This window comes from Pteropus medius, unplaced genomic scaffold (genome assembly GCF_902729225.1).
Source record: "Pteropus medius unplaced genomic scaffold, Ma_sr-lr_union100, whole genome shotgun sequence".
Lineage (NCBI taxonomy): Eukaryota > Metazoa > Chordata > Mammalia > Chiroptera > Pteropodidae > Pteropus > Pteropus medius.
This window is the reverse complement of record NW_024349225.1, coordinates 1,505,838-1,529,167: the sequence shown is the minus strand read 5'-3', so window position 1 is coordinate 1,529,167 and position 23,330 is coordinate 1,505,838. Positions and strand designations below refer to the sequence as shown.

The 23,330-nt window shown below is 37.5% G+C and overlaps 2 protein-coding genes and 1 non-coding gene across 4 annotated transcripts in view; 1 reads left to right on the top strand and 2 right to left on the bottom strand.

The window, feature by feature from the left end:
- The window catches only part of SPATA45 (spermatogenesis associated 45), a 68,505-nt gene that overhangs the window by 23,272 nt on the left and 21,903 nt on the right, over positions 1-23,330 (top strand). The window lies entirely within an intron of this gene.
- FLVCR1 (FLVCR choline and heme transporter 1) lies at positions 3,091-23,038 on the bottom strand. Of its 2 annotated transcripts, XM_039881179.1 has the most exons (11): positions 22,086-22,882; positions 19,836-19,977; positions 19,199-19,315; positions 14,214-14,354; positions 12,654-12,721; positions 11,646-11,749; positions 10,053-10,163; positions 9,436-9,541; positions 9,102-9,213; positions 5,703-5,770; positions 3,091-5,532 (listed from the first exon to the last, which is right to left on the bottom strand). In XM_039881179.1, the coding sequence occupies exons 1-11, from the start codon at positions 22,818-22,820 to the stop codon at positions 5,458-5,460; spliced, it is 1,779 nt and encodes a 592-aa protein (XP_039737113.1). In that variant the 5' UTR covers positions 22,821-22,882; the 3' UTR covers positions 3,091-5,457. The 2 variants fall into 2 exon arrangements, with proteins under 2 accessions (XP_039737113.1, XP_039737114.1); XM_039881180.1 differs by lacking the exon at positions 19,199-19,315 and having other exon boundaries at positions 22,086-23,038.
- LOC120617816 (5S ribosomal RNA) lies at positions 12,128-12,246 on the bottom strand. The gene has a single exon (XR_005657052.1). It is a non-coding gene; the product is annotated as a 5S ribosomal RNA (ribosomal RNA).

The window sequence follows — 23,330 nt, the reverse complement described above, 5'->3', positions numbered from 1 at the left end:
GACATTGGGCTTCACAAGTGTCACAGTCCTCTGCTCAAAAGAAAAGCCTTGCCTGATTCCAACGGAGAGCTGAGTGTGCCCCTTTGTGTCCCTGCCCTGCAGGAGGCGACGCCGCTGCCCTGGGGGGGTCCTGTTTCATTTGCATGTCTAGTCTCTCTGATCAAGGGCTGTGAACTCTGATAATTTATGTTCTTGTCTTTGAGCATTTTGAGAGGACACTGTTTTATGCTTCCAGCACCCCACATAAACCTGACAAAATTGCATGTGCTCCACAAATGTGAATAAGTGAATGAATGCATGTCCGCAAGTAGGGAATCATTAAGTAAATTATGGTATATTCAGCCTAATTGGAATATTATGCAGTTATTTAAAATAACAGTTATTTGAAAGTTGCTGAGAGAATAGATCTTAATTCTCATCACAAGAAAAAAATTTTAACTGTGAGGTGGTAGATGTTAACTTATTGTGGCAATCATTTCACAATATATACCTATATGAAACCGTCACATTGTATACCTGAAATACAATGTTACATGTCAATTATATCTCAATAAAACTGATAAAGTTTATAAAGGCCATGTACCAACATGGAAAATGCTTATAATGTTATGTTAAATATACGAATCGCTTTTTATACTTATGTAAGATTACACATGCATGTGAATGAAAAGGGAACAAGAACAAATGAAGAACTGTGTACGGGCAGTGGACTTGTGGGTAGCTTCCTTCCCAGCTTGTTGTTTCTCTCTTCGGTTGTGGGTTGTGTAATAAACATAACCATTTTTTTTCTGCCCACGTGAGTTACTTGGCTTTGTTGTTTGGTGCTCAAGCACCTTAACTTCCATCCCCCTTGCCCAGATCTACTCTCTTCAGAATTCATTTGTTTCATTGTCTTTGCACAGTGCCCACGTTGTACCCACATGCTCACGGAAGTGGCTACCTTGGATATGATTTTAGTGGCAGTTGCTGTAAATAACATCAAGTTCACTTAAAACACCATGTTCTCCCAAATCAGCCAACTGCCTCTCAAGTGTTATCAGTAGCAAGTCCCTATTTATACTGTTTCTCACAATGAGAATAATGGATCTGATTTGTTAAGGATCTACTGTGTGCCTCCTACTTAAATTCAATCCTCACCACAAACCTGCAAGGTAGGAAATATTATCCTATTTGGTAAAGGAAGAAACAAATTCAGAGCGTTTAAATTACTTTCCCAACGTCATAGATAGCCAGGTTTCATACCTAAGACTTTAGGTCATGTTTTTACACTATATACCATGATGGATGCTTTCAAAGGGCTCCCAATGCAGTAGAGGCAATAAAATAATGCAAATAAATAACATACTCTAACCGTACAAGGAAACTCTCGTGAATAATAGTGCCAAGAATTGCATAGGTTTGCAGATAATGAATCTATGCCTGTGTATAACCTCTCTTTCTAATACTGATCTCCTGGTTATGCAATGGGAAGCTCTGTTCACCCCTAAATCCTGCCTGAGCCAGAATGCCCTAGAGCTTGTTTTGGGGTCAAAATATGTTTAGAAAGATTCAGGCTTTTCACTGAAAAAGAAATCACTGTCACTCTTATTTCGGTCTCACTTTTGTTCATTATGAAACTTTATGAAAATTTAATCTCTCATTTAATTTCAGGGGATTCAGGGCCATTTTGGTGCCTGGAGGAACCAGGTATTTCTGAGAAAACTGTGTGCTCAAGCAGCATTTATCAACCCAAACCTAGAGGCTCTGACCAGAAATCAATTTTCTACTTGTTTCTGACAGTTTGTTCTCTGTACAATCAGCTTAAAATAATAGAAATGAAAGAAAAGTGCAAATGAATAATATAACAAGATTAGGCAGAGGCCTAATTCGCCATTTGTGTAAATGGAAAATGAAGCGCAGATGTCTTACTTGAATGAGTCTTTCTTCCCCTCTTCTGAATCTCATTCTCCTTTCTCCAGCTTTAGAGCCTCCAGACCCCATCTCTTCCCCACTCCTGTTCAAACCTGCTCTCCAGACACCTAGGGATCTCAGTGCAGATTTAAGAGACCGTATCTCCTCTTGGTGGTCATTGTGCTTTGAAACCTTATCTCCCTTTATGGACCCAAAGACATTTTATCTCCTGTAAAAAATGTCATGAGGACATTTTCCAGGCATGGATCCTGTCAAGGTCCCTGAAGTCACTTCAGGGCAGGTTGTCACCTACAGGAATGACTAATTCGGGGCAGAGTGGTACGTTTGGGAGGCTGAGACTGGGTTACAGGAGAAAGAGTTAGCTTCAAAAATGTGTTACTTACCTATAGATATTTGCCTGCTGTGAAAAATAAGAATTGTATATTTTTTTTCCTGGATGGAAGTAGTTTTCGTGGGAAAAACAAAATGCAATTTTAGTGGCTTTCAGTGGGATCTGAGAATGGGCTTAGATCTTAAAGTCCCTATTTATTATAGAGCGAATAGTAATGGATAAAATGCTATGTATTATTTTACATTTCAGTTTCATGACTTTTACTACATTTAGCTATTTAGCTACTTAGCTCAACAATAAAGCTGGAAACCTCACCTTGAAATATCACACTAATTATAATTAAAATGGTATGACAAGAGGTGGTAGTAGCATTTTTTTATGGCCTCCAGTCTATATAGGAGGTAGTATCTTCCTTTACGGCTATCAAATCTCTTCTTTTTGGCCTCATTAATAAGCTACCCAGGTCTGTCAGTGGGAATGAGAACATTTACCATACTCCATTTTTCAATGAAGAAATGTGTAGATTGTTTGTATTATGTTAATTAGCAAGGCCTTGAGGAAAAATGACACATACTCTAGGATATAAGGTACCATTCAGGCACATGCTACCAGGAGAAAAAGAGAAAAGTCTGAAGCTTAGGAGTAGTGTCCCATGATGGCTCACTGGGGGCAGCCCATCTGCACAATGAGGGGACAGGCACCAAAGCTAGGAGGGAGAGATGAGGCCCTCGCTACTTTGCTGATTTAGTTCCATAAACCAACTCTCCTTGAACTATTCCGAAATCTTATAATTCCTTTCCACTCCCCACGTACCTAAGTATCAGAACTAAAAAAAAAAGCATACAAAATTAACATTAAAAAAATAAATTTATTTCAAGTCTGAAATACTGAAGAACACACGAACAGATAACTAATACAAAGAGCAAAACTTAGAACATGAAAAGTGACTTTCAGACAGATGGGCATTCTTTCAGCAATACTCTGGGTTTACACAGACATATTTTTAAAGACATTTCTCCCACAGTCACAAAAGGCAAAAGCTATATTTGCAACATTTATAAATACAATAGCTATTGAAAGCATCCAATTTCTTTCTAAAAGCACATGAAAGCATCCAATTTCTTTCTAAAAGCACATGAAAGCATCCAGTTTCTTTCTAATTTACACAAGTGTTGGTTACCCAACTCCACTTTCCAAAGATAAGACACAGAATTATATGACATTCTTGTTTGACATATTACAGATGACTGTAACTCAAAATACAGAAAATTATCAATTCATTTCACATTTTGTCACATCGTATTTCATCCTTTTTCTAATTAACAAGGAAAAATACACATGACATATATGTATAACCTTTTTGGAAATAAAGTATTCCAATTTTATCTAAAATTTGTTCAAAATCTCAGGAACTCAAGTACATGATTATTTTAAACAACACAGACAGTTTAAAAATGAAAACAATTATTTAGAGGAGGGACCTTAAAATATATCTGTGGCCGTAAAACTTGTGATGTAAACAGCTAAGGAGTTTAATGTGTCAGCATATTCTGCCTGAGCTATCACCAACTGAATAAAAAGGCTAAATACAGATTTTATATTCCCCGTATCCATAAAGCAACAATCACAGTTGTTTATCCAATTATCCAGGGAATTTCTCTAGCTATATTTAAGTTCCTGTAGCACAATGATTTGGTCTATCCCATGATGAATGGTATTTAAAATTCAAAAGAGAATTTGAGATCAAATTGAACATACTTATGACAGGGATGAAGAAAGTGCTGCCCAGAAACTCACAGGGACAGAGAGAACCAGATCCAGGACGTGGACCCAGAGTCCCTGATTCCCAGCTAGGAAGTTCTTGTAACACATTCTCCTAGGTCAGATTTTACATAATTCGCTATCGGTTGATGACAGAGAATTTTCATTTCAGTAGAAAGCAACGCATTTCAACAATGCCCAAGCCAGAACTACTAATTCAAGGGTATACCCGACTGGCTTTTTTTTTTTCCCTTTTTTTTGGGATGTGGACATAATACCTATGGCTGTTTAAATGTCATTACTCTGAAGATATGTCCTTATCAGTTTAGAGAGTCCGGACACAAACGACATTCACATTTTCACTGTAAACAAGACACAGTGGTAGGCACTGTGGAAACGCATTTGGTCCTATTCTCCCTACCCTGAGCACATGAAAGAGCGGACTGTTCCCATGGTATGGAGACTGCACGTTCTGTGGCGTAGACAAGAAGCCACGAGCGCAAACCTGGGCACAGCATATCTCAAAGGAGAATGGTCGGAAAAAAACGGTACCGAGAATTAGAAGAGACGACATTTTAAGAGGCCTCCACTAAATGGGAAGCTCGAGGCTGAGCACCGGTTCCCTTATCTCAGGAATCTTCAAGGCAGAAGTGTAAGATGTGACACGAGAAATCATGGAAAAGCCAGTAACACATAAGATGGAATTTTCTTACTAGGAAGCAATTAAAAAAGCCAATGGGTACAAAACTATTTCAAATTGGAGTGGAAAAATCATCGTGTTAGCATTTACACCATGACAAGAAAGCAGCACAAAGAACTCAAGATAATGAGCCCGCGTCTGGCTCCTTAGCTTAATGAGAATGTAAGTTGAAGACCAAAGTCATGGGTTCAGTCCGTACACAGAATAGTTTTTATGGCCATTGACAGTATCTGTTACAAAGCGCTCTGTAACGAGAATGTGAGAAATGGGAAAGTCATAGCGGTCACCTGGAAGTCTCACACCAACACTCCTCTGGTGGGTGAGCGCGTCACCTTGCCGCACTGCACTCACACTGAGGGAGCTTGCTCAGCGGCCACAGGGATGCAAAGGGAGCCGATTAGGAACTGTACACTTGCTTCTACCAGATATTTTCTTATATAAACTGCATGTACGCTGATCAGACCTCCACATTATAATTTTACAAAGAAGAAAAACACTTTTTAAAAATAAATGTCAAGAAGCTTACTTTCAGATCGACAATAGAACACTCAAAGTGGGACACTCGCTAGATAAATGGTAGTGTTAAAATGATGTAAGCAAAAGTACTTTAAGCAAAATATTTCTTAAATTAACAATTAAGCAAAACAGTAATCGCATTTAGCGTGTCATATAATGACTTCGGGTAAGTGTCCATTTCCCGTAACCTATAAACCAAGCCTTATTGCTCAGTTATCATATATATTAACTTTTCATTTCAAATTTTTGATTCTGACTGCTTGGACATCATAACAGTTTTTGACTCTTGATCTGTAGGACTATCAACTGGTACCTGTAGAAAGAATCAGAAAATAAAAAAATTATAGAATTTGGCATATGCCATTATGACTGATCAACAGCTAGCTCAGGAATGAAAAAAGAGCTGACTAGATAGACCGGTTTCACATTTATTCCATGCACACATTTCTCAATAGTACGATCATAAAAATATTTATTACTTACAGCTTTAATATCGCCATTTGTGATTCCTACATTTATATTGTGTCTTCTCAGGTCAGACTTGATTAATGCTGAAACAGAGAAGCACCGATAGAGTTACCACAGAGTATGCGCGAATGTACTGTCCTCCACGCAGTGCGAAGTCTTTGATATTGGCAAATTTAGCTCACTATAGTACCATAACATTCAACGGCATCCTTGTAGTCTGGAAATATAATAGTACCTCTCTAAGCCATTAACTTATTAGCAAGTCACTCATTAGTGAAGAAATACTGGATGACAGTAAACAAAGAAAGATGCAAAGTACAATTCTTTCCCTAAAGCACCCCCCTAGGGAAATAGTGACGTGCAAACAGTTATAACACTGTAGGATAACTGCAATAATGCATGTGTGTACAAGGTGTAGCGGGAGCATGGGAGAACAAATGCCACGTCAGCCAAAGGAAATCAGGGAAGGCTTTCTATATTTGAATAGAAACTTGAAATGAGTAGGAACTTGTCAAGCAGATAAGAGGAGAGAGGAAGGCATTCTAGGTAGGCAGAGCATAGTATATGCAAAAAATTGGGACAGGAAGAATACAGGCTATTCTTGGCACTAGCGGCAGTCTGGATCACCGAAGCATCCAGTTTGAGAGGGAGGTGGCAGAAAAAGAGGTGGGTTTGGTAGGTGGCGTGTTCACTGTGTAAAGAGTTTACACTGCATCTGAGTAAAGAGTTTACACTGCTTCTGAGCAGGGCGGATGCTATCAGGCCTGCATCTTAGGGAGCTCACTCTGGCTGGCTGCTATGTGGAGGATGATTATCAGCAACAAGACTAGAGGCAGGAAGCTCAGTTAAGGGGCTTTAATCCTGCTGAGAGATGGTGAGGCGTGAATGTGTGAGAAATGGAGACACAGAGACAGGTCTCAGAGAAATTTTAGAATAGAACCACTAAGACACAGCTGTTTGATAGAATAAGAAAAACAAAGGGATGAGAGAAAGAAAAATGGGTGATTTTGAGTTTTCTTGTTTGGGTAACTGAATAGATGGTGGTCCTAGTCGTTGAAATTGAAAATCTCAGAAGAAGAGGTGTCCTAGGGGGATGGTAAGTTCAGTCCTGGACAGGCTGAGTGTAAGATGCCTATGGAATATCCAGGTCCGGAGAGAGATACGTGATTGGACATCCTGGGCTAATATGTAAAAGAGATCGAGGTCTGGAGACACAGATTTGGAAAGTTACTAGCATTAAGTTGCAGTTGAAAGCCACAGATTGCTCAAGGAGTGTGTGAAATGAGAAAAGAAGATAAAGTATATGGGTAGTTAAGTAATCTAATCAGTTATAAAGCAAAGTAAAAATAAAAGATGAAAGTCAGTGTCCTAAACGTTAATCTAACGCTTCCTTTGAAATCCACACTGCTCCTTTATTATCCTGATCCATTACTGATATCAATATTTTAGAAATTCATATATTTGTGCTGAGCTAATTGAATATATGTAAATACGGCTTTTCTGAATGCATTTAAACGACTTTGAATAAACTGGTGAGGTATAATAAGATCATTTTTAAAAGGAGTTAAGACATTAAAACTATGTTTTAAATTGCAACAATGACTGCCATTGACTGACTAGCTCTACGATGTTGTACAATTAGCCAAACCAAAGAGGCTACATTTTTAATAGGGAAAAAATGTGTGTTTCTTTGCCATTAATTCTAATTACAGAATTTAGGAACACTGGGTAGCATTATCATGCAGTTTTTCAATGGACACAAAAGGGCTAAAAACGAAGAATGTGCTTTACAGAGCTGTCCTTACTACAAAGCAAAATGCACTGCATTCAAATACTAATTCCTATGTCAAGCAAGAATTCCCAGCAATTCCAGGGGGAAAAATGTATAAAGAAAAGGTACCACCTTCATCACACCTCAGGAATTTCCCAGCCCTCCTTCCTGTCTATACAAATGAACATTGGATATAAAATCAGTAAAATATGCAACATGTGAGAGAAATTACTTAGCATTTTAAGATGGTAAAAGTATCAACTTAAGACAGTTTTAAAGCTCTTTTTTCACTTAATTTTCTAGACTTGATTTGTTTGAATTGCCATTTATGAATATGACTATAAAAATAATGTGAAAATGGAGCTCAAAAATGCCTCCTTTTTCGGTTCAATAATAACACTCTATTTGACAGACATGTTACTTCCCTGGAAATTAAGAGCTAACATGGAATTATTTATGACAGATCAGGAGTTAAGTAAATTAATGTATTACAGGTTTCACAGTTTTATATGTTTTATTTTACTAAACTGAAGAGAACAGGGGAAAAAAACTCCCTCATGGTAGAATGTTTTCCTTGGGGACCACAGGTGACACTCTCTTTGAACATAATGAATGACAGTGACCTTAGGTGGTTGTGTTTTCCAAACTAAATATTTGCCACTGGTAAGGTCTCATTGTGGGGGTTTCAGAAAGCAGAAGCAGGTAGCCAGCAAACGTACAAAGAAGGCTTGATTCACACCTTTCTGACAGATTTTGTCTCACCTGCTGGTAAAGAGACGCAGAAAGAAAAGAACAAAGCGAAAGAGCAGCAGAAGCCAGTGCGGGCCGGAGCGCACCGCTGCTCCGGAGTCTTGCTGCTAAATCCTTTCCTGCTCCTGTGCCTGGATAAAGTATAGATGAAAGTTCTTTAACATGCTCTTGCTCTGGAGAGTGGGCACTATTCTCATTCCTGCCCATGTCTGTTCCGATTATAGCTAAGAAGCGTAGGAACTGGCTAACCATGCCATGTACTATTTCCACCGCCACCATCTGACTTCTTACCACCAGCACCACATTATAATAATAGCTAATGTGATTAGGCACATCCCAGGTGCCAGACACCACACTACGAGCTGTTCATGAACCACCTGTTTATCCTCACAGCAACCCCCTAAGGCAGGCCTTTAAATACCCTTTTACATACATGAGGTAAGGAGGATTTGAGAGGTTAAGTGACTTGTGTAAAGTCACACAGAGGTGGCAGACATACAAAATATACAGATGTCGAATTATAATGTACACCTGAAAATTATAAAACTCTATTAACCGACGTTACCTCAATAAACTTAATTTTTAAAAAAAGTGGAAACAAAAATAAATAAATAAATAGTCACACAGCGAGTGAGCAGCAGAATCAGACTCGAGCCCAGGTCTTTATCAACTCTTGTTCTAACAGGTTTTTTTATGTATAATTAATTGTGCTGAATTTGAAACCTGAAAAGTAAATGAATAGATTCATATCCTTGGAAGGAAACAAATAATACTCTGCTTCTTAACTCATTTTCCTTTGAATTCTGCTGAGCCGTTCAGAATCAATATACATGAACATTAAATACAAACACAACATGATACAAGCACTTTTGCCAAAAAATACTCAAATTTACCTGTTAAAATGATGCCTACAAACATCCAAACACAGAGGAAAATGTTTCCTGCCCTAGGATCGTAGTCTGACGTGAGTTTTCCTTGAGCCAACGTGAACAAAATTCCAAATATCTAAAATAAAATAAGAATTATTTTTTATCAAGTTCTCTTCTTTAGAAAAAGTGTAATGTTTTTTCCAGAGCTTTTCTTAACTATTTTATTCATATGATTTGGCTTCTAAAAGCATTCACTGAAAGGTGGAATTTTTAAAACAAAAACTCGGATCAAACTCATTATCTACTAGAATGTTCAGTAAATGAGTCATCTCAGTTTTAAGAGAAATCAGAGGGTTACCTGTGCAGCAGCATTAAGAAGGCCAGACGAAGTACCTTCAGATTCAGGGTAAGTGATTTCAACAGCAAATTCAAAACCCAAGGGGAGGTAACCAGTCATGAAGAAACTAGGAAAATGAATCCAGAATTATAGAAAGAATGAAAGGGCAATATCACACATTGAGGCAATCATTCTACTTCTCAGGCTTAATCTAATGACCAAATAAGGAAGTGTTTGGAAGTTGGTATCTGAAAGTCAGGCACTATTATTAACCAATCAGCCCAAGGTCACAAGAACTGAGAAGCAAAACGATTACGCCCAAGGTCACAAGAACTGAGAAGGCAAACAATTCCTTTTATTTTTTTCGGAGAAAAATTTACCTCTAGTTTCCTAAGTCAGTTGTCTTTCTAACTAAATAAAATTACTTGGACTAAGTAAAGTTTTATTCATTTTTCACCTACATATACCAAAAAACAATTCTAAACTTTTTATATTTCTAAAAAATAAGCACACATTTATATGCACAGGATGAATCCTTTAAAGCTTAAAATATTAAAGAACCCTTGGATGAACTTTAAAAATTAAAACCACAGTAATAATACTACAGAATTACAGCAGCATGCTATCGTTCCTCTTACCCAAGCACCCCTCCCGTAACAAATACGAGGATAATGTATCCAAGGTCCAGTGTGAAAGTAAATATGACCATTCCAAAGAAAGACAAAATGTAAACTAGCAGAGTAGTCTGTCTGAAACAAAAACAAACAAACAAACAAAAAATGTTAGTATTTTGTCTGATTTTCCAAGGCACATAAAAATCATGTGGCTGTCCACTGCTCTGTCCGTACAGTAATAAATTCTCTAGTTTTTAAGATTAGGTTTTACTTATCTCTGGAAAATGTTTCCACCAAAGCATGGACTTGCCTTCAAAGCTTAAATTTAAGATTCAACAGCAGCAGACAACAAAACCCACACCACATCCAGTGCTCTGATAGGAAGGAATAGTCATATGGACAGAATCATCTTTATGGTTCCAAATGGGATAGTATTTCAAGACTCAGATCAAATTCCACCTCTTCCAAAATGCCTTTCCTAACAACTTAAACTTGTAACATTGTTTCTATCAAATTCCCTTATCATTTAGCTATCCACATAATTGGCACTTGTCATCTACCAGACTTGTGACATCTATTGTAGTCTGTAACATTGGTATTTAACTTTTCATATGTGAATGCCTTGTTTCCCTCACTTAGACTACAAATGTCTCAAGGGCAGGGACCATATATTACTTGCCACAATTCCTAGTTAAGAGCAATGCACACAACAGGAGTTTGGTGACTAAATGGCACTTACCCTGAGAAGAAAGCCAGGGCAATGAAGAATACATTTCTAATTACACAGTGGACCAAGGACTATTATTAAATTTAATCCTTTATATATGATCCCCTCACCTATAAATTTAATGGGTTTCACTCTAGCTACCGTTTCATAACAATGAAGCTGCAGCAAGCGCTATCTTAAATTATGGGAGAACTATCTTAGAGAATTCAAGATCAGAGGTATTTTGGAAGAGTTTATATAATGGTATCAAACATCTTGGGCCTGGAAAGTGCATAGGATACAGTTTCACATTTCATTCATTTATTCATTCCTCCCAAGCAGGTGGAAAGAATGTAGCTATTTTTTTAAAGCCCAGTGCAAAAGATGCTGCCCCCCAAACCCCTTTCTCAGTCTCCCAGGTGGTATTACTCACTCTTTCTTTTGTATTAACATTTTGCTGGTTCCACATAGATGTACAATATAGTTTAGGAGCATCTTAGCCAAAAATGTTTTACAAAAAAAAAAAAGCCTTATGCTCAATAATAATTTTTTGATAGGAAAGAACAACTTTTTGTTTTCAAGCTTACAATGTAAGAAAAGAATAATATAAAGCCTCTGTCAGAAGTCAAATGTTTCTCAGAAAGGGCTTTTTTCAGGACAGAAATGATCTCTCCTACAGTGGTCTGCATGAGACTCACTGGAGGGGGAACAAGGTGCATAAGGTGTCCCAGTTCTCAAAGGTGAAATAAATATTCAACAAAATAAGACAAACTATAGACTACAGAAACATTCAGAAATGAATCCAAGTCTTTTAGTAATAGTAACACTTTTCAAATTTCTTAAAATAAAAAGCAGTTTCCTTTAAAAACAAAATACCTTAGATTGTACACCATACATCTACTTTTACTTACTTGTATGTTTTGGTATAATCCAGCCATAAGCCACAAAGAATGGAGCCCACCATTCCAGCTACTACTAGTGTTAACCCAATCCTTCCAGCATTCAGTTCTTCTCCCTTAAAAGAATTTTCATAAGAAGTTACTCAGATACTTCTAATCCAAACATATCCTTCATATTCCCATACCTTTTCAGTCAGTGGAAATAATCAGACATAATTAAGCACACATGACAGGAAAATTCAATATGGGTTTAAGATGGAGGAGTGGGAGCAGGTAATTGCATAATAAAGGACATTCTATTTTAAAATCAGAATTTTTTAAAAACACCCTAAAATATGGGAGAAATCAAAAAGGAAAATTTTCTTGATCCTCCTTAATTAGAAATACAATGATTTTTGTTAGAATTCTTTTTTTTTTTTTTTAGGCAACCCTTGGTTGACCTCACAAATTGCAAGGACCTTGTCAGCTTACAATCCCTTATTTTTTATTTTTTACGCCTACGGCACCTGGTCTTTCTAGGTGGTCTCCCATCCAAGTACTAACCAGGCCCGACCCTGCTTAGCTTCTGAGATCAGACAGGATCAGGCTTGTTCAGGGTGGCATGGCCATAGACTGAATTTTTTAGAATTCTTAAGTAATTCACAGATGAGGTTAATCTGATAGCTTTTGCATATTATAACTGCTTTCTCCTTTCACAAGCAAAGAGAGGTCAGAGCTTGATATTCACTTCTTTATATTTGTGGTGATGTCCCTTAAAATTTTTTGTCTTTTTCCATATAAGCAGTCATATTATTTCTTTAAAAAAAAAATAAAAAGAAGACTTAGGTATTGTCAAAGCAGTAAATTCCACTTTCCATTTTGTGTGTTTTATAAATTGCATTAAATGTATTCTCAATTAAAAACATAAATTTTTAATAACAAGGTCATATCTTTAATCTTATGATCACAATAACAGGAATTCTACTGCTAAAGAAAAATTCCTGGCCAGGCATGTAACACAACATAGGCAGAGAAGCTTACCTTATAATAGGTCAGTATCATTTGATTTAATAGTGTTGAAACTGAGTAAAATGCTCCAGTCATGATACCTACAATAATAAACAGAAAACTATAGATGTACTATTTATCGGTTTATAAAGTGCTATGGAGTCCTCTGTAACAACTGTGAAAGTATATATTTTCAGACAGTTGACAGAAAAATTAAAAGCTCTTGCCATTTTCTTTCAGGATGTGGACTGATCAATTTAACATCCAAATTTACTAGAGATTATGACTGTAAGATTCTGTCATTACACCATCTATTATTACTTAGATTCAAATATACCGACTATAAATCATATCCCCATGCATAATACTGTACATTACGGAGACTACAGTTAACAGCGTATATGCATATGGAGGCCTATTTGTGTGTGTGAGCCTGTATGTCTGTGACAGGAGGTTGGTTATAAATCTGGTTGAAAGAGAATTTTGTACTGGGAAATAGAGATAAAAGAAGATAGGTAAGAAGACACCTTAAATGGCAGGCTAAAGAAATGAGTTTGCTCTATATTAATAGTGAAGCACAATAGTTTCTGTACTTCCTAGTTATGAGTTTTAGATTTAAGCTAACCAGTGGGGCAAAATTAAGAAAAAGAATTATGGTATACTTAAATATTTAATGATGAAATGATGTAATATCTGGGATTTGCTTTAAAATATTTTAGGAAAAAAAGTAGAGGAAATAGATAAAGCAAGAACGGAGAAATGTTGATGCTGGGTGCTGGTGGGTACACAGGAATTCATTAGGTTAAAAGTTCTACTTTTATGCAACTCAATTACACATTTGCACACACACACACACACACACACAGTGAAATCCTGGTAAAAGGGTAAGAGTTTGAGTCAGGGAAAAATTTGTTACAACTTCTAAGACAGTTATGTAGTAGAGGGTGCACACCCCCATCTGTAAAGGGAACATCAGTGAGTGACTTCTGAAGGGCAAGTAAGACAGAAATATGGGGGTATTGGTGGTAATATAAGTAGTGTTAACATAATAAACAATGAATACACTGTTAGAAATCTCTGAAGGGAACCAAATGTGTTGATGCCTGCAGTAAAGCTACAGTGTTAGTATGAATATCTGTCAGCTATCCTGAAAGCTCTAAAAGGATGAGAAATTTTTTTAAAGTTAGAACTGGTTAAGGTGACCTTCTTAATGTCTAATAGTTTTGATTGAGTAGTCAAAATCAATGCCAGTCTGCACAAAGTCAGACAAAAGAATTGTTGATGACATTTCCCGTATGTTTTGAGCAGTCATAACTATAGCTCATAAAGAACCTAAAATAGCTGTGAGACCACACAGAAGACAGTGCTTCTCTATTGCAGACATATTAGTTTACTTCAAAAACATGTAAGTAAATCCATCCTGAAGTTTTTGCTTTTAATTCAAAATTTAAGTTTATGACTATGCTATCATTATTTTTAGAGTTAACAAGCCTATGTCATTAATTAAAGCTCAAACCACTAGGTTAAATGAGAAAAATCCACAATGCTCAAGGTTTATACAGACATCAAAGAAAACAAAAGAAAACCACTTACCATAAGCGATCAATAGAAGGACAAAAGGCATGTTTTTAAATAGGTTCCTTATTGATTTCTTATAGGAGTACTCTTCAGGAGGGCTGTCTTGAAGAGCTGCTTGAGCCTGACTTGGTGGATAGTGAGGTTTTTCTTTGAATGCTGGAAACATACATGGAAAGGTAATTTAATAAATGTGTCTTCCATAGTGAACACACATAAATTAAATTTAAAGTAGTGAAAGTCTTTTACAGTGAGGCTTTTCATTTTCATGAATTTCTAAGTGAAAATAGTTTGACAAATAAAACTCAGAGATTTGGCCCATTCGAAATGCAAAACCATTAATAATATGTCACAATCTTGCCCATGGATTATTCCACTTTTAGTTAAGATTAATTTTTATTATATTGAATATTAAACAATTCTATTTCTAAATTTAGTTCAATTTTTAATTAAAGGTAACATATATGAGCAAGCCAATATATTACTGAATTTTTAGAGGATTGTCTTGAGTTAGTAACGACTTTCTTCTGAAATTTGATGTAAATTTTATCATCTGGTCCAATTACACCTCTAGAACTGAAAAAGTCCAGGTAGATTCATGGGAGCAGAGCTAGGTCTTGCTGACTCACTCTAGCTGCATATGGAAAATCTAGGGATAAAGCTGGGAGACATAACGGTGTGACATATGGATTCTGATTCTGTAAGCTCTAACACAGCCCATTTCTATGGAGTTAGGGGCAGATTTCACAGGCTTCTTAGCTAGACATTTAAAGACTGCCCTTTTCTTAGGCAGGGAAGAATCTACTAACTTCCTGCAACAGATGATTAAGGAGAGAATTCCATAGGGTTTGGCTAGCTAGAAGTCAATACTACTTAACGGTAGAGCTGAACTGCTAAAATTTGGTACATCAGAAATTAAGATCTAGTTTTAGTATTGATCCAAAAATCTTAAACTAAAATAAATGGAAAATACTGTATCTCATTGAATCTAAGATGGTTTGATACTGATACTCACTGACCTTGCCAGGTATCAATAGAAGGTTTTCACATAATCATATCTCAATCACCATCAATGTTACATGCCACTGACTTGTTTTTATTGTGGAAAGAATACTTAACATGAAATCTACCCTCTTAATACATTTTAAGTGCACAATATGGCATTGTTAACTAACACTGTACAGATCTCTAGGACTTGTTCATCTTACATGCCATTGATTATTGAAGACATCTTGATTTCAGAGGTTTCATGAAAAGAGAATCAATACACACTTTAGAATCAATGAAATAGAGTATATTCAAAAAAAAAAAAAAGAAGGTAAATGGACTGAGAAAAAGTAGTATTTTCCAAAAGATCAGAACTTCTTTCTCTCTCTTTTTTTTTTTAACAGTATCTATTTCTTTTTTTCCAACAAGAAAGGCCTGCTTTGTAGCTTGAAAGTGGGCTAGAGCTGGTGGACCTAGCTATCAATCACAATCATGCAAAAATTTAAAAGCAATACAGATTTTTAAGATTCCACCCAAGGCTCAATGAATCAGAACCTCCAAAACAGAACCTGAGAATCTGTATTAAACACAAAACTCTCCAAATGCTATCACTACCCAGCCAGGTTTGAAAATCACCACAAAAGAAATGATCCTTAAAACTTCCATATAATTCTATAATTCTCAAATTCTCCTAAAAATTAAAATTTTTTACTCACCAATACACTGATTATGACATAACTAAAACTTATCAAACTAAAATAGACTTCTATTTTTACAGGTCTCACAACAATTCAAGAGGAGACATAACTCATAAATATTTATTTTAATATCCTTACATTGGAAGGACTGGTAGACATAAAATGTTTAAGTTGTTGTAATTCCTCCTCTTCCTTTCACCCTATCTGCTCCTTGCACTGTTGAGGACGTCTGCTGTCCTTTTCTGAAAGTGTCCTAGTTAAGATAGGAGATATCTCTTATTATATCTCTTATTGATATCAGTAATACAAAACTCACACAGCTGTAAAACAAAGTTTCAGAATGTAAAAACTATGCTTACAAGGTAGTCATGAAGATTTAGTGAGTCTTGGGTCTCTTAGGTTTTTATTTACTATGGCAAAATAAGTCTGAATGGCTCAGATCTCAAATATATAAACAATTCTTACTAGACTTGAACTCCATTAGATTTATTTTCTAAATACAGGTGTTATCTTTTAATTTCAGGCAGTCAACTGCCGTCTTGGACAAAATCAGGCCTGTATCTACCAGCTACATTATATAGTAAAGTTGAGCTTAAGTATACGTGAAAGAAAAGAAAACAGAACACAAAACCATTGGTCTATGACCCTGTTTACGCTGCACTGTATTTTCAAAGGATGAAGTAAGGCTTTTCCTTTATCCTTTGAAACTGAAAAACAATAGCCTTCTTAACCCTCTTCTCTCCCCACCAAAACTTGTGTCAACTATCTGTTAAAGCAGTTATTCTCCACCCCCCTGGCAACAGGCATATAAGTAGCCAAAGAATTTTGGGCTCCACATCAAACTTTTTCTCCCATGATGAAGCAACAAATCTATCGCTTAGGACCACTTCTACTTTTTAAAATTAGATTATTACATTATCTTTCCATTTCATTATTGGTTCCTATGATTTAAGCAGACATTACACATATTAACTTACTATAATACAAATATAGGTTCGAATCCTGGCTCTGCCTCATATTGCTGTATATTGAAGCAGTCAATCCCTACCTCTTGACTATAGCTATCTTATCCATAGAAACAACAGCAAGCTGTTATGAGGCTTATGTGATATATGCGAAAGAATTTGGGGAGGAATATTTATTTTTAAAAATCAGAGACTAAATTTATCTCAAGGGCTTGAAATTCTTAGAGACTAAGTAAAAAGTTAAAAGTTTATAATAAGCAGCCTGTATATAAATATCCTGAATATAAGAATCGGAAGTAAAATTATGTATATATATTATATACTCATGTGTTTAAGTACTTTAATATTAAATATCTGATTGCCGGTACTTTTGTTTTCTGTCATCCACTCACTTTAGTGAATCGGGATGGCAGGGATTTTAACTGACACACTTCAGTAGTATGGTTTACTGCTCTGCTGCACAAGAATAGCATGATCGCTTATACAAGAATTTTTTGAATTGGAACAAAAAATAAGACTAAGTAAAAATTAAAGTATTATACTTTTATATACAACATTTTATATGTGGAGTTAAGATTGCATAGGCTCAAATTTCATCTTCAGTATTACTATGACCATGGGTAAATAAATTACTTAAATGGTGCCCAGTTTCCTCATCTATTAAATGGGAATGATAATAATAGTGCCGCCCTCAGAGGGCTGTGAGGAGTAAATGCAATAAGCATGGAGTGTGCCTTTAAACATGTTTGGTACATATCAATCAATCAAATGTTAGAGGCTATAACAGAGTTCTCCCAATAAGAATGGGGTATTACAGTGAAATCCAGTGGAAGGCTTGGGTTAATTTCTAGAGGTGCTAGATGGATTACACTCACATGTAAGCTCAATTACGAGGATAACAGGGTTACATGGCATGAACACTCAAGACAGTATTTTAGGAAAACCACTGAGCACCAATTTAGTATATGTTACACTGCTGAAAAGCATCTGTAAAACTAATTTTATAAGATCTGGTTGGGTTTCAAAAGTACTAATGGGTAGAATTTAGAGGAAAGTAGGATTGTCTCTTAGTAATTTAGGACCTTTAAGTAAGTTAAGATTTTAAAAATAATCCATAGTTTCCTCAATAGCAAATATCTGGATATAAGGAAGACACGTAAATTTGTTTAAATGTCACAATTTGCAACTTAAGATTTTCACATCACAACTGTATATTATCTTGCTTTTATACTAAATATTGATATTACAAGTCACCAAGCGAAACTTGACAATGAATCTCTTTTTTCCTATTCTATTTCTATTCCATTTTTTCCATTCTTTTTCCTCATTTCCATTTGCACTCTCTATTCATAAGCCATGAGTATATAATTAAGTACGTACATGAAGAGTTCTCTTTTAATTTCTCGAATAACACAGGGTGATATGCCAATGGTCACACTTGTTATCATTTTTTTTGTCTTCCTACTTTGACAAATAAAAAGCATCTCACGTATATATTATATGTGCATATAATTTCATATTTATAGATATCTTATATATAATCTATTACTCTCTCACTTCCTCCAAAGAGACAAGCAATTGAAGACAATAAAAAAAGGAAAACCAGAATTTATGTGAAGAGCCATAAGCAATCAAAGGAAAGAGAATTTTATATTTTAATAATCCCTATTGCTAATATAAGGCCCATTTATATGAAATGTATATACACTATATTTCATCCAGCTATCAGAAAAGTAGACATATTCTTTAAAAATATAGATTTCTTCTAAAACTTTGTTAAACTGCTAAAATAGTACAAGGATAATCTGTCCTTTATTCAGTAGTCTGCACACAGCAAACATGCTGCTCCCTAACTGAAACATAAAAGCCATCCATAAGTAGACTGGATATGTCAGAATACTTTTTATACTACCAAGAGAACCAGGAAAGTTCATTATCTTAAAGAATTATTAAATATGTTGGCTGAGCTTCCTACACCTGGATCCTGCAGTTCATCTATAAAGGTAGTTTCTATGAAAACACTCTATAGTCTTCGTATACATTTCTTAGAGAACTAAAGGATTTCATATCTGGAGATCACAAAGTTTGAATTTTTCGTTACTATTATAGTCATGATAAAAATATATAAATGAAAAAACTCAAGCTATAATAAAATTTAACTGCAAACTTTAACAATTAAAAGATGGCCTTTCAACTTTAAAGTTCCTTTGCTCTTCAAATCAAGATATACTGTCTAAAGGGCAGTATTATAGTTAACAGCTATATTACTTTAATAAACCTTACCTATCCTTTAACCTGAAATCAAAATTGTTTCCCATTAAAAATAAACTTTAAAAATCAGACCTTCCCAAACCTTCTTCCAAACTGATGATGGCTGCTTGCAGCTGATTCTGACTGACTGCTTCAAGAGACAGGCTCAGACGAGAGGACTCAGTGACGAATGGTGGCAGCAGTGCTTTGCTGGAGTGGCCTAACAAGCAGATAGTTGCCACGATTTGAAATTCTGCTGAACAGCTTGCCACTGCCCAGGATCTGGTCAACATTTTCAGATCCAGTTAATTGTTAAATTGGGGATCCTTGGAAGGATTTATCATTAAAAGGAAGGAGGTAGCCTATTTACATCGTTTCAAAGCATTGACAAGAACGTGTTCCTGGCTAGGTTAGCATAACGTGCAGAATATGTAGAGGACTATGCAAAAAAGAGACAGGTAATATGCTTGAAACCAACGGTTAACAGGGAAGAAAAGTTAGTAGGGAGATAAATGAGATGAATTAGTCTTCAAACCCTTTACAATAGTAAAACAGAAGGACCATAACACAGCCCTAGGATTGTAGCATTCATTACCTGAGCAAGACAGTGCTATGGCAAGAATGAAACAAGCAAATGGCACTTGAGATATCAATAAAAATTTTCAGGGTTGGTTATTTTTCTTTTCATACGTTTGTCATGCATTTACCTATTTAAGCTTTAGAGAAAATAATTCACTTACCAATTATTGTTAAAATAAATAAAAGTGTGGCGATAGCTGCTGTTCCATAAAACATGGTACTGACATTATGAGCCAGATCTGTGTTATTCCATGTGTTGGGCACTAAAACTGGTGGTACCAAAAAGCCAACTGCAGTTCCAAGCTGTAAAATAAACAATCCTCTTTACAGCTATTATTAGAAGAAACAAAAAAGTTTGTACTTCCAATTAATACGACACAGGGTGCTTTTGAAAACTCTAAAAGCACCGTGTTCTAATGTCGATTTACAATTGCACTGTTAAAGAAAAATTGATGACGAACGTTTTCTCTATTCAGTAAACATTCACTGAACTACAATCTGAATGATGCTGCTATAAAATTGTGTAACATACAGTCCTTATCCTTTAGGTCAGTGGTCTCCAGCCTATTTGGCACCAGGACCAGTGCTCTTATGAGAATCTAATGCCTTATGATCTGAGGCGGTGATGCTAGCGCTGGGGAGCAGCTGCAGGTACAGATGAAGCTCAGCTCCCTTGCCCGTCACTCACCTCTTGCTGTGCTGCCCGGTTCCTAAAAGGCCAGGGACCAATACCTGTCCGCGGCCCAGGGCGTTGGGGAATCCTGCTTTAGATGCTTACAATCAAAGAGGGAAATAAGAATACGTAAAATAAGCCTGAAAAAGTACAACTTATATAATGGCACAACTCAGCAACAAAAAGACACACATCCCAATTCAAAAATGGGCAAAGGATTAAATAGACATTTCTATACAGAAGATATACAAATGTCCAACAAGCACATGAAAAAATACTCAACATTAGTCATTAGAAAATGATACCAATTCATACCCACTAGGATGGCTATAATTAAAAAAAAAAAAAAAAGAACAGAATATACGAACGTTGGCAAGATGTGGAGAAACTGGAACCCTGTACACTGGCTAGTGGGACTGTAAAATAGTGCAGCCATTGTGGAAAAGAGTTTGGCAATTCCTTAAAAAGTTAAACATAGAATTACCATGTGAATTCCACTCCTAGGTCTATATATTCATGAAATAGATAATTTATATAGCTGTGGAGTTGATAATATTTCTATCATGAGCTAGAAGTGTTAATCTTGAATATAATTTCATAAATGTAAAATACTTTAAGAAAACAGTTCCTATCCAAACATGCAGAAGAAGCAACCAATTAAAATATCAGTTATAAATTATTTTAGATAAACAACAACTATAATTCAAGCTACCCCTTCTGTACTTTTAGAGAACGGAAACAAGTATAAAGCAATCAGCATGTAGAGTTAGTGTTTTTTATGGATTTTAAATAAATCTTATTGGGATCTTGAAACAAGTGTTGGACTGGAAGTAAAAGTAACAATCTTTTATTACATAGCTTACACACAGCAGAAAGATGCATAGAGAGAGGGCAAGTTTTTTTGTATACAGATTTTTAACTAGATTCTCCTCAAGCTGAATAAACACTCTATACAATTTACATAAAGTATTAATCAATAAAAGTATTGTAGGACTCCTTATGCAAATTTAAAATGACAATAAAATAATCAATTTGCAATTAGAAAAAGGAACACAAACATTCCACCTAATAATGCCACTGGAATGCTAACAGAATTTGAACCCATGGTGGAAGGAAAAACTAGTAAGCACCTTAACTTGGCAACATAAGCCACCCTTTTGCAATAGATTCCATGACCTGTGATTTCTCATTTTTAATATTAAAAATTGGTAACTGGCTTCAAGAATGTTGTGAAGACTTTATCACCAGAACATTTATTTAGCAGTCATTTATAAGTGTCTGTTATGTACCAGGCACCGACTCCTGATATACAAAATTAAACAGGGGCTTTCCACACTGATCACACAAAGGGAACAAAATCCTCAGAACCCGACACTTCCTTTTGCAAAGAATACACTGGGGGTGACAAAAAGAGCACCTACACAAGTCTCATTCATTAGTACACTGACAAGTTTTCTATGATGTCAGACATATAAAGGCCAATTCAGTTAATTACTGAATTGGTAATTCTCTAAGCAAGATGATAAGGTGCTCACTTTAAACTGGTTTTGAAAGTTCGCCCTTACAAATAGATCAAAAACCCTTCTTTAACCAAAAGAGTGCCTCCTATCTTATGACTACTTCATTTATAGCCAAGCTTCCTGAGGGTCCATCCACACGGCTAGCTCACATGGCCTATGACTCCATCTGGTCTTTTACGGATCCAATTTTCATCTATCAATTTTTATCTAATCCTTACCTGATTGCCTAGCACAGCGGTGGCACAAGCTGTGGACACCTCCTTGGGGCCAAACCATACTGAGGCAATGCGGGAGGGCAAGCCCAGGATGAACACCTGGGCCACCGAGCACAGGGACTGGCCCAGCATGGTGACCCAGAAGAGATGCTGCTGCACACTGCCGCACTTGATCCAGGCACCCAGGCAGTTGAGGCCGGAGCCCAGCAGGGCGGTGAGCCGCAGGCCTCTGGTGTCCAACAGCCAGGTAGCCGGGAAGATGAGGGGCACGTAGGCCAGCATGTACACCATGGACAGCCAGTCGATGTGCAGCGAGGAGACGCCGTAGAAGCCCTCGAAGACATTGCTGATGATGCTGTACTGTATCCACTGAAAGGCGTTGACCAGCGAGTACAAGCTGAAGATCAGTAGCACCACAAAGCGCCGTGCCGAGAGCGCCGTCCGGGGGACCGGGGTGCCCTCAGCCCCTGGGGTCTCCTCCCCGGGGCCCGTGGGCAGCAGCCGAACCTGGGTCTCCTCCTCCGGAGCCAGCTGAGTCTGCCGACTGCCCAGGGCTCCCGAGGTGGCCGCGGGGCTGTCCCGAGGGACCCCATTCAGGGCCAAGCCAGCTTTGGGCCCGTTCTGCGGCTCCGGGCTCATCTCCCTGGAGGGCGCGACCCCCGGGACCGGGAGATATCCGTTCGCAGGCGGGTGCCCGGGCGCCACCTCTATCCCCTCCTCATCGTCGGGCCTCGCCATGTCCCTGGGCTCCCGGGTGCTGCCTCGCGTCCCCGCCCTCCTCCCTCTCCGTGCACCCCCCCTGCCCAGCATGCGGGGCCCTCCCTGTACCCCAACCCCACCCCAACCTCGTGGCCCACCGCTCCTGCGACTCTTTCTCCCGCCGAGTGAGGCCGGGTGTGAGAGACGAACCGCAACCCGGACCTCCGGATTCCGCAAACGCAGTAATCCTCCCCACACGCGGCACCAGGCCCCGCCCCGCGCGTTACGGCCTGCTGACCAATCACAGGAGCCTTCGCCCAGCAGGGAACCAATCGGAGAGCTTCTTGGGCAGGAGCAAGTTCTCCGGGAACTGCAGGAGCGGGCGGGGCTGAAGAATGCATTAGCCTGCCAGGAATCCTACCACCTGCGAGCATTGAGCGGGAGGCGGCCCGCGGATTGGGCAACTCCGGGAACGAGGGGGCTGGACAAACAGCAGGGGAGACAAAGGGGCTGGCAATGTCACACTCACCAGCAAGAGGGGCTCCCCTA